The sequence below is a fragment of the Nycticebus coucang genome, chromosome 6 (genome assembly GCF_027406575.1).
Source record: "Nycticebus coucang isolate mNycCou1 chromosome 6, mNycCou1.pri, whole genome shotgun sequence".
NCBI classification, from domain to species: Eukaryota; Metazoa; Chordata; class Mammalia; order Primates; family Lorisidae; genus Nycticebus; species Nycticebus coucang.
Genome location: NC_069785.1, coordinates 33,100,346 through 33,111,277, shown reverse-complemented (window position 1 = coordinate 33,111,277; position 10,932 = coordinate 33,100,346). Strand labels below are relative to the sequence as shown.

The 10,932-nt window shown below is 45.6% G+C and overlaps 1 protein-coding gene across 6 annotated transcripts; it reads left to right on the top strand.

The window, feature by feature from the left end:
* Positions 1-410: 410 nt before the first annotated feature.
* Positions 411-10,414, top strand: SLC39A2 (solute carrier family 39 member 2). 6 transcript variants are annotated; one of them, XM_053594003.1, is made up of 10 exons: positions 420-503; positions 3,170-3,251; positions 3,518-3,599; positions 5,377-5,427; positions 5,652-5,743; positions 5,962-6,145; positions 6,219-6,399; positions 8,050-8,180; positions 8,408-8,458; positions 9,188-10,108. In XM_053594003.1, exons 7-10 carry the CDS (start codon positions 6,330-6,332, stop codon positions 9,815-9,817), a joined length of 882 nt encoding a protein of 293 aa, XP_053449978.1. In that variant the 5' UTR covers positions 420-503; positions 3,170-3,251; positions 3,518-3,599; positions 5,377-5,427; positions 5,652-5,743; positions 5,962-6,145; positions 6,219-6,329; the 3' UTR covers positions 9,818-10,108. The 6 variants fall into 6 exon arrangements, with proteins under 6 accessions (XP_053449980.1, XP_053449978.1, XP_053449979.1 ...); XM_053594005.1 differs by having other exon boundaries at positions 411-503; positions 656-3,251; positions 5,962-7,865; positions 9,188-10,414; XM_053594004.1 differs by lacking the exons at positions 420-503; positions 6,219-6,399 and having other exon boundaries at positions 517-3,251.
* Positions 10,415-10,932: the final 518 nt, after the last annotated feature.

Genomic DNA, 10,932 nt, shown 5'->3' with positions numbered 1-10,932 from the left:
ACTTGAAACCTAGGTTTGATATTTATTAGACTATTAACTAATAATTATTAATTTCTGCCAGTGTTCTCCAAAGAGAAAAGTATGAAACAAGGGCAATCAATACAGCCAAAGAAACAGTCTCTACCCTCACCCAACGCCGTCCACCCCACGCCCTTCAGTCCCATGTCTCAACTTCCAGCCCGGCAACAAGTCCCAACTCAACTCTTAGGCCACTTCGCCTCCAGTTGATTACTTCCGAAGGGCCTCCTAAATCCCGCCAACATAGAGCTTCCGCCTCAAGGATATTTGCATATCAATTGCTTATTGGCTGCTAGAAAACACTTGCTCTTCTCATTGGGCAAAATCCCGTGAAGAATGCCTATCGCCGGGTGACTAAGCAACACAGGCACCTACACTTCCGTTTCCGGTTCGCCACCGGAACCATGGAGGGTGCGCGGACGCTTGGATGTCTCCTGACGTTAAGCAGATGGTGCCACTGCTTTCAAGTACCTCCCCAGTCCCGGGTGAGTGCCTACTTTCCCTGCTTTCGGAGAGATCCTGGGGGACCAGGGACAGCTCTGCTCCCAAAAGGAGCGAGTTTGGCAGCCCTTCCCCCTAGTGAGCGCCTTCCGCCTTCCTTTCTGCCGGCAATCAGCTTTTCTTTCCTGGCCGGCAGGCACTCGCCGCCCTAGTGCCTGGCATGACCCGGGTAGATAACAAGACCGATTTTCTGGAGAAGCTGCACTATCGCAAGCACCCTGGCATCTTGAAGTTACAGCACTTGCGGCTGCCGCAGGCACTGGCTTACGCAGCGCAGTTATTGCTGCTGGGTGAGTAACGGAAGGAAAGGGGAGCCGGAGAAGAAACGGGATTCTGCCTGGGCGAAAGTGATTCCGCTTTTGATCTTTGGCTCATAGGGAGCGCGATCCCGAATGTGGAGAAGCAGGTGCAAACACTGACCAATTATCTCTGGAGTCGCCATTTGCCTGTAGAGTCAGCGGAGTTACAACGACGGGCTATGCATCTTGAGAAAAAAAATCTGGACACCCGAGGTGGGACTTAATAAAGGGTAAACCAGATTAAAATATCTGTGGGAAATGAAGAGTAGGAAATAATTTTACAGTCTCTTTATTAGATACTGCAGTTTATTTGACTTTCTGACGAAAATACTTGTTACAATGATGCCTTACCAAGAGAAGGTGGATTATTCCTAAGATTGCTTTTGGGGTTTAGATAAAGGTTAGAGTGCCCCAGTATGCTGTTAAAATCCAGATTTTTTTTTTCCTGCAAGTCCATTCAATTAGGACCCCCCTACGTTTTTGCGTTTTTTTTTAATATACTTTTTATTATTAAATCATAGCTGTGTACATTAATGTGATCATGGGGCACCATACACTAGTTTCATAGACTGTTTGACACATTTTCATCACACTGGTTAACATAGGCTTCCTGGCATTCTCTCAGTTACTATGCCAAGACACTTACATTCCACATTTACCAAGTTTCACATATACCCTTATAAGATGCACCGCTGGTGTAATCCCACCAACCCCCTTCCCTCTACCCACCTTCCCCCTCCCTCCCCAACCTTTACCCCTTCCCCCTATTCTTAGGTTGTAACTGGGTTATAGCTTTCATATGAAAGCCATAAATTAGTTTCATAGTAGGGCTGAGTACATTGGGTACTTTTTCTTCCATTCTTGAGATACTTTACTAAGAAGAATATGTTCCAGCTCTACCCATGTAAACCTGAAAGAGGTAAAGTCTCCATCTTTCTTTAAGACTGCATAATATTCCATGGTGTACATATACCACAATTTATTAATCCATTCGTGGATCGATGGGCACTTGGGCTTTTTCCATGACTTAGCAATTAGGAATAGGGCTGCAATAAACATTCTGGTACAAATATCTTTGTTATGATGTGATTTTTGGTCTTCTGGGTATATGCCTAGTAGAGGAATTATAGGATTGAATGGCCGATCTATTTTTAGATCTCTTAAGTATATCCATATATATCTTTCCAAAAGGAATGTATTAATTTGCATTCCCACCAGCAGTGTAGAAGTGTTCCCTTTTCTCCACATCCACGCCAACATCTCTGGTCTTGGGATTTTGTGATATAGGCTAATCTTACTGGAGTTGGATGATATCTCAAAGTAGTTTTGATTTGCATTTCTCTGATGATTAAAGATGTTGAGCATTTTTTATACGTCTGTAGGCTGTGCGCCTGTCTTCTTCAGAGAAGTTTCTCTTCAAATCCCTTGCCCAGCCTGTGATGGGATCACTTGTCCTTTTCTTGCTTATACATTTGAGTTCTCTGTGGATTCTGGTTATTAAACCTTTGTCAGAGACATAACCTGCAAATATCTTCTCCCATTATGAGGGCTGTTTGCTTGCTTTACTTTCTGTGTTCTTGGCTGTGCAGAAGCTTTTTAGTTTGATCAGGTCCCAGTAGTGTATTTTTGAAGCTACTTCAGTTGCCCGGGGGGGTCCTCCTCATAAAATACTCACCCAGACTGATTTCTTCAAGGGTTTTCCCTGCACTCTCTTCTAGTATTCTTACATTTTTATTCAGATGAAGTAAAGCCCCTGTATGGCTTCCTGTACAGTGCTGAAACCCACTTCGGGGTTAGGGGATTAACGTAATTCGGTTTTTTTCATGATTGTGAGCTCCTTGAATTACAGACCTGTCTTTTATTCATCTTATGTTTCCCGCATATTCTACAGTATCTGGCTCAGAACAAGTAGATACTTGCTCAATAGTACTGAGCTGATCACAGTCATGATACTTAGATTCCAGGCTTCTTTCCAATCCATAGGAGTATTGGCAATTGTCACAGTTTTAAATGGTTGAGGAAGTGAGAAAATCCACAAAATTATATCCTATCCTACTCTTTAAATTTTTATCATATTTCCCTTTAATATGAAGAAAAAAAAAAACCTGTGGGATAGGGTTGGTTAAGCTGAATAAACTGCTGTTAGAGATGAAATACTATCTGATAGACTCTGGTGGTGGTAGTTACTGTTACTCCTACCTGAAATTTTTCTCTAGGTTTGCCGTCTCTGCTGAGCCCTGAGGCTTTTCTCTGGTAGGACAAGGAGAGGACTGGGTGGCAGTATATTCAGATATTAGATCTGAACCCTGTTCTCCCTAGATCCTCACTTCCAGTCTTTGTTCTCACCCCAGACTTACCTCAGACAAAGGAGAGACTTCATGGAGCAGTGCTACAGGCCCTGTGTAGAACTACCTACCATTGGCAAGAACTGAGGTAAGGCGGACTAGAGAGGATACAAAAGAAAGAAAAATTGGACTTCAGAAAGAGAGTGGGGGCATACAACTACATGTGTGAGGGAGGTAGGGTTTTAAAGAGCTACCTGTGTTGTTAAGACTCTCTTGGATCCTTCCATATTGGAGAGTGAAAGCCCTAAGCTAGAAGAATCCTTTCCAAAGATGTCATTTCCTGAAAATTTGGAAGGTAATTAATAGGACTGTAGTTATTTCCCAGTAGCTCTGACTGTCTGATTTCTATGGCAGCTACAGTGAGGGACTGAGCCTGGTGTATATGGCAGCAAGACTGGATGGTGGCTTTGCAGCAGTCTCCAGAGCATTTCATGAGGTGAAGTCCCTCAGTTCCCTTATTCATAAAGTGGTCTTCTGGGGTAGGGATTCTTAGAACATTGCATGTGTGTTTTTTTTTAAGAGGTTCTCTATCCTGTGAACTGATTCTATGACCAAGAAAAGGATAGAATCACTGTTTTTGGAGCTTCCTGGTCTATAACGTATCTGTATTTAATCTCAAAAGATACTCACATCTCACCTTTAATTCATATTTACCAAAACCCTAAATAATTATCTAATTACCCTACTGCAGTGTGTCATGTGTTTCTTCAGATCCAGACTCAAATTCCAGAGTTCCAGCCACAAACCTTCGTTTTATATGGAATCAAAAAAAACCTCGAATAGCCAAAACATTACTCAGAAATAAAAACAAAGCAGGAGGAATCATGCTACCAGACCTCAGACTATACTACAAATCAATAGTGATCAAAACGGCATGGTATGGGCACAGAAACAGAGAAGTAGATGTCTGGAACAGAATAGAGAACCAAGAGATGAATCCAGCTACTTACTGTTATTTAATCTTTGACAAGCCAATTAAAAACATTCAGTGGGGAAAAGATTCCCTATTTAACAAATGGTGCTGGGTGAACTGGCTGGCGACCTGTAGAAGACTGAAACTGGACCCACACCTTTCACCATTAACTAAGATAGACTCTCACTGGATTAAAGATTTAAACTTAAGACATGAAACTATAAAAATACTAGAAGAGAGTGCAGGGAAAACTCTTGAAGAAATCGGTCTGGGTGAATATTTTATGAGGAGGACCCCCCGGGCAATTAAAGCAGCTTCGAAAATACACTACTGGGACCTGATCAAACTAAAAAGCTTCTGCACAACCAAGAACACAGTAAGTAAAGCAAGCAAATAGCCCTCAGAATGGGAGAAGATATTTGCAAGTTATGTCTCTGACAAAGGTTTAATAATCAGAATCCACAGAGAACTCAAACGTATAAGCAAGAAAAGAACAAGGGAGTTGAAGAGAAACTTCTCTGAAAAAGACAGGTGCACAGCCTACAGACATATGAAAAAATGCTCATCATCCTTAATCATCAGAGAAATGCAAATCAAAACTACTTTGAGATATCATCTAACTCCAGTAAGATTAGCCCATATCACAAAATCCCAAGACCAGAGATGTTCTCATGGATGTGGAGAAAAGGGAACACTTCTACGCTGTTGGTGGGAATGCAAATTAATACATTCCTTTTGGAAAGATGTTTGGAAAACACTTACAGATCTAAAAATAGATCTGCCATTCAATCCTATAATTCATCTACTAGGTGTATACCCAGAAGACCAAAAATCACATTATAACAAAGATATTTGTTCTTGCCTTTCTCTTGCTGTTAAAAGAAAGTTCTTTGGAGTATTAAAGATGCAGCCAGCTTAACTGAAAGGACATAGTTAATATTATTAGGATAGAATAATAAAGGAGTCCTCCAGGTGGGCAGATCACCTGAGCTCACAAGTTCAAGAACAGCATGACCTGGAGTGAGACCCTTGTCTATCAAAAACAGCCAGGCATTGTGGTGGGCGCCTGTAGTCCCAGCTACTCGGGAGGCTGAGGCAAGAGAGTCACTTGAGCCCAAGAGGTTGCTGTGAACTATGACACCACAGCACTGTACCAGGAGGTGACAAAGTAAGACTCTGTCTCAAAAAATAAAGTAAAATAAAATAAAGGAGTCCTCAATTTACTGAGTGCAGAGACTTGAGTTATGAAAATAGACTCCTCAGACTCAACTTTTTTTTCTTTAATTTCCTTTGATTTCAGGGAAAAGAGAAGGTGCCTTTGGACCTTCAACCTGGTTTTGTCTTTGCCCCAGTGAGTATTTTTTCTGCCTGAGCTCAGGCATGGCCAGGAACAGTGAGAAGGGAAAACTTAGCCACTCTCCACTGTCCAGTTCCTACCTAATGATTCCCCTGGCTCTCCCTACCCCCTGCTCCTGTCCTCCCTTCTCCCTGGCCCCTCGTGACTCTATCATTCTTCAGTTCTTCAGTTTTATGAGCAATGACTCTTTGTCTCATTTCATGTCTTTGTGTTCACAGTGTCCCCATGAACTTCCTGTCCCCAGTTGACATCCTCTAAGCCCTTGGCCTGTAGCTTCTCCCAGGCATACCATCCCATCCCCTTCAGTTGGGTATGTACCCTGGGGATATTGCAGCAGGGAGAAAACAGTTTAGGAAAGTAGGGAGAATAAGAATCAGGTGGGAGGAGTTGGAGAATTTATAGAGTAGCCTGGAGCCTGCATGTGTATGATTTATATAGTAAGAAAAGGGATATAGGAAAGGGATTAGGGTTAAAAAACGTTTTTCCCTTATCTTTTTCCTCTAAACAGTCTTTCTATCCTTATGTTAGAACAAGAAACCAAAGGAGGAAAAGTTCTCTATGGTGATCCTTGCCCGAGGTTCTCCAGAAGAAGCTAATCGCTGGCCTCGTATACCCAACCTGTCCTTAAACGGCCTCGACATGTGCACTGTCACCTGTGCTGTCCAGATGGGCACGTGCAGCATGCTGTAATCACAGCCCGCCGGCATGGCAGGTACAGGGGATGTGACCGAAATTAGTGGGTGGTGCCAACAACCCACAGCTCCACTGATGTCTCTTTTCCATAGGGATTTGTATCGCTGTGCCCGTGCCAGCTCCTGGGCAGATCTTTTACCTGTGATCACTCCGTCTGAGTGTCCCCCATCCCCTGCTCAAGATCCCTCTGATTATTGACAAGGATGTGTGATAATTACTTTCATCTATCATGCCTGCCAAGGCCAAAGCTTCCTGGTATCCAGGATAAGAAAGGTGGTACCCCCAAATGTCTGGGTTGTTTTTTTTTTTATTTTGTTTGTTTGTTGAGATTTTAATAATAAAAAACATTTTTTTAAAGAATGGAAGTGGATTTTTGTGATTCTTAAAAGATTATGGGTCAGTTGTCCTGGCCTTTTCTGTGAAGAAGAAAATCCTCAGGTTTTCAATACCAAGCTTCCCACATAAATCTCAAGCTCCCTTTCTCCTGTAAGCATACTGCTTCTACCTGAGATCCGGACTTCCCCAGGAAGATAATTGGATAGTGGGGAAAGCCACCTCCAGATCTCTGAAAACTGGCTCAACAGGTCTCAGGATTGTTGTATGAGCCACCTGAACAGAGACCCAGCAGCTGCCTGGCCTCTGTTTTTTTCTGTCTCCTTCCCTTCCATCTTTCCCAGGCTCCCTCAGCTACCCTAGAGATTGTCCCACACATTTTCCTTTCCCTTGAGAGTTGATTCCATCAGGACGGAATCTTCCATCTCCATGCCTATATATGCAGGCAGGCTCCTTCCATTTACTGGGTTCATTCCTGGTTTCCCTTAGGCCTTTCTGTTTCAGGGGCTAAAGCAACTTTCTTCCATGGTAAAATTCAGAAGTACCTCTCCCATAATTCTTACCAGGAAACAAGCGCACAGTCAGAAGTTGTGACAGTAACAGTGTTGTAATGCCAGAAATCTCAGCTCTCCAACTAGACGTTTCTGTGCCTGGAGTTATTTTCTTGGGGTCATGGGAAAGGGGAATCCTTTCCCCTAGTAGTTCCCAGAGTGGCAGCAGCACCACCTCTCAGCCCCACCTCTTTACCTTCAGGTGGCCCCAAATCCCCTCTGAAAGGGTGTGCTTCAGGTATCAGCACTGCAACCTCTAAGACTTGGGATGGGCTGGAGAGGGTATGGAAGGCTTAGATCAAATGTCCTGAGTGAGGCAGGACCAGACTGCTCCCAACACAAAATAGCTGGGAAGCAGATAGCATAAACTGCCCTACTTTGGATTAGACCAACCCCAGGTATGAACTAAGATTAACCATAGTCCTTAGGTTAGTCGTGGTGTTGAAGAGAAGACAGCCCTGAGCTGTGCCTGGCAGGGAGTCTGGAGTTTCTGGTTTCCATGCTCAGGAAGGCCAGGGGAGGTGCCTCCAGGCAGGGGGAGGGCGGGCCGGGGAGGGCCCAGGTCAGCTATGCAATGCTGCGCAAGCAGAGGCTAAGCAGAACAGAAAAGGACACCGCAGTCTCCTGAAACTCAGGGGCGTGGATTCTCCAGCTTTGACTACCTAAGACACCACTGCTGCTCCAAAGATTCTAACTTGATACGTCAGTTCTGAGGCCTCTGCTTAACCTGCATCCCAGAGATGGAGCCACTACTAGGAGTAAAAATCGGCTGCCTGTTTGCCCTGCTGGCTCTCACTTTAGGCAGTGGACTTGTTCCCATCTGCTTCAAATGGTTCCAGAAGGGTGTAGCCACAGGTACAGATATACCCGCCCCATCTGTGTTCCGTAACCTGAGTCTCACCTCAGTCCTATCCTTGTACCTTTCTCTGATTCTCTCAACATCCCCAAACTTGCGGGATTGGTTACTGCCTATTACTCTTTATTCACCTGTGTCTGTCTCCTCATTAGCAACTGTGTAGTAACTTATGCTTTTCATTAGGTCGTCACCGCCGCATCCTCAGCTTCCTGGGCTGCACTTCTGCTGGTGTTTTCCTGGGAGCAGGACTCATGCACATGACCGCTGAAGCTCTGGAGGAAATTGAATCAGAGTTACAGAAGTTCATGGTGCAGGTGAGCAGCAGAGATGACTGAGCTGCAGGACTGTGCGGCCAGAACAATAAACAGAACCAAGGAAAGAAGCAGGGGAAAGTGATGGAGCCAAGGACATGGGGGGAAGGACAGAAGGCAGACAGCTCTTTGTGAAGGCAGGTCAGATTGGGCTTTGAGGAATGCAGTATTGCTGAAGAGACAGGAAGCCAAGCTGCTGCTTCCTCCCTCTAAGTCTGCTTTCTCCCTAGAACAGGACAAAAAGTGAGGGAAATTCTTCTGATGATGCTGATTCAGCTCATGTAAGTATCTCCTACCAGCTTCTACCTCAAAGGTGAGTAGAACCAGTCTTTCCATCCCCAGCTCCCCTCCCCTTTTTTTTTTGAGACAGAGTATCAATATGTCACCCTCGATAGAGTGTCAAGACATCACAGCTCACAGCAACCTCAAACTCTTGAGCTTAAGCCATTCTCTTGCCTCAGCCTCCCAAGTAGCAGGGACTACAGGCACCTGCCACAATGCTCAGCTATTTTTTTGGTGTTGTTGTAGTTGCCATTGTTGTTTGACAGGCCCTGGCCAGGTTTGAACCCGCCAGCCCCAGTATATGTAGCCAGCACCCTAGCTGCTGAGCTACAGGCACCGAGCCCCCTCTGAGAAGAATGTTTGAAGAATACCAAGAATCCCTCCTGCTCCCCAGCTCAGACATAGAGAGGAAAGGAGGAGCCAACCCCATCCTTTTGGGTTTATGGGACCCCAGCAGAAGCTCTCACTGTACTCTTTGATTTCATTCTATCCCTGGACCCTCTGATGTACTCCACCTCGTTTCCCCATGTTTCTACTCCTGTTGATACTAGATCCCTTAGTCCCTCTGGCATTCTAGTTGTCACGTGTGGGTATCTATTCTTGCCTTCATTCCCCTACCCATTATTGACTTCTGTTACATTTTTCCATTCTCTTCTATCTTCCAACCCCACGTCCATCCAACTCCCTGTCTTCCTTTCCCATCTCACAGCCCCTCGTTCTGTTCCTAGATGGAGTATCCCTATGGAGAGCTCATCATCTCCCTGGGCTTCTTCTTCGTCTTCTTTTTGGAGTCGCTGGCACTGCAGTGCTGTCCTGGGGCTGCTAGAGGATCAACAGTGCAGGAGGAGTCAGGTGGGGCTCATGACTTTGGACTCCACAGCCATGGACCTCTCCCCTCACCTTCACGGAGTCCCCTCCGAGCATTCGTGCTCTTGCTGTCACTCTCCTTTCACTCGGTGTTTGAGGGTCTCGCTGTGGGGCTGCAGCCAACAATAGCAGCCACCGTGCAGCTCTGTCTTGCTGTCCTGGCTCATAAGGTGCTCATAGTGTTTGGCGTAGGACTGCGGCTGGTACAGACAGGAACTGGATCACGATGGGCCGTGTTTTCCATACTGTCCTTAGCTCTCATGTCCCCTGTGGGCCTAGCCTGTGGGCTGGCTGTGGCTAGAGGGGACTCTGAAGCAGGGCAAGGCTTAGTCCAGGCTGCGTTAGAAGGTGTGGCAGCCGGCACCTTCCTGTACGTCACCTTCCTAGAAATTCTCCCCAGGGAGCTAGCTGGTCCTGAGGCCCCTCTAGCCAAATGGGGCTGTATAGCTGCTGGTTTTGCCTTTATGGCCTTTATGGCCTTATGGGCCTGAGAGATTCCTGGCTTTCCTGATGGAACTCCCTACCCCCAGGAGACATCTCCCAAATGGCTTTGGCCCTCAGACATTTCTTCACTGACACTAAATGACATTTACTAGGTACCATCCCCATGGACTGGATCCCAGCTTTTCCTACCTGAGATCCCATTTCTCACCCAGAACTGAGAAAAGGATGTTTGGTTAAGTGTCTATTAATTGGAGAATTAGTATAGAGACCATTGTAAAACTGACTGTTGTCCTATTTATACTGCTATGTGTAATAAAATGTCCATTCTACCCTTCCCCTTTAGCCATATTGTATTTCATTTCTGCTGGTGCAGAAAGTGGTGGAATGGGGCATGGGAAAAACGAGTGTTGGAAGTATTTTCTTATGGAATTAGGGCCCCTAGCTGTTCTGTCAGTTGCCAGCCACAGCCCCAGACGTGGGAGCCGGACGTGGGAGCTTCGCTGAAATTCCAGCAAGCCCCTCCCACCTGACCCACAGGAGTTGAGAAAATGAGCCACGGTTCCAGCATTTAAAGGGAAAGAATTTTAAAAACAGAAACCATGGGGACTGGTCATTTTCCTACACCAACCATCCACCCTACTCCAGGACCTCTGACCAGCTGCCCATATGTGCCCAGTAGACTCGAGGTAGCCAAATGGAGCCTGTTTCTATCAGACTCCTCTTTTTCTCTCTGAGCCCCGTGTGGCTTCAGGGATACTACTGCTCTTCTTTGAGCCCTCTCTCTCCTTCCGCTACCTTGTGCTGAGGGATTAAAAAGCTGTGTGTTTGGAGAAGGGGAAAGGCGCCAGATAAATGCCTGGGGTGACTACTTGGCTCTGCCAGGACTTAGTGGCTTTCTTTCTACCTGCCCCGCGAGTTGTCTTTCAGTTTGAATAACCCATATGGTGTGTTGCTTCTCTTAAAAACTACTAAGGAAAATAGAAAAGAGGTTATCTTGCATTGGGAGGAATAGGATGACTGTTGCCTAGCCCCAACCCGTGAGAGGGAGGAATATCTCAGACTTAGTGGAGAAACGGGGAAAGAGAGGATGCGCTCTGTGAGCTCTATTTTGCCCTGCTAGTATTTGCAGTGCAGAATCCCAAGTAGCCTTAACACAGACAGG

Bases quoted from the DNA above. Each gene is read 5' to 3' on its own strand.
- SLC39A2 (XM_053594005.1), top strand. From the start codon at position 7,751: ATGGAGCCACTACTAGGAGTAAAAATCGGCTGCCTGTTTGCCCTGCTG. The intron at 8,181-8,407 runs GTGAGCAGCAGA...CTTTCTCCCTAG, and splicing joins TACAGAAGTTCATGGTGCAG to AACAGGACAAAAAGTGAGGG. The intron at 8,459-9,187 runs GTAAGTATCTCC...TTCTGTTCCTAG, and splicing joins ATGATGCTGATTCAGCTCAT to ATGGAGTATCCCTATGGAGA.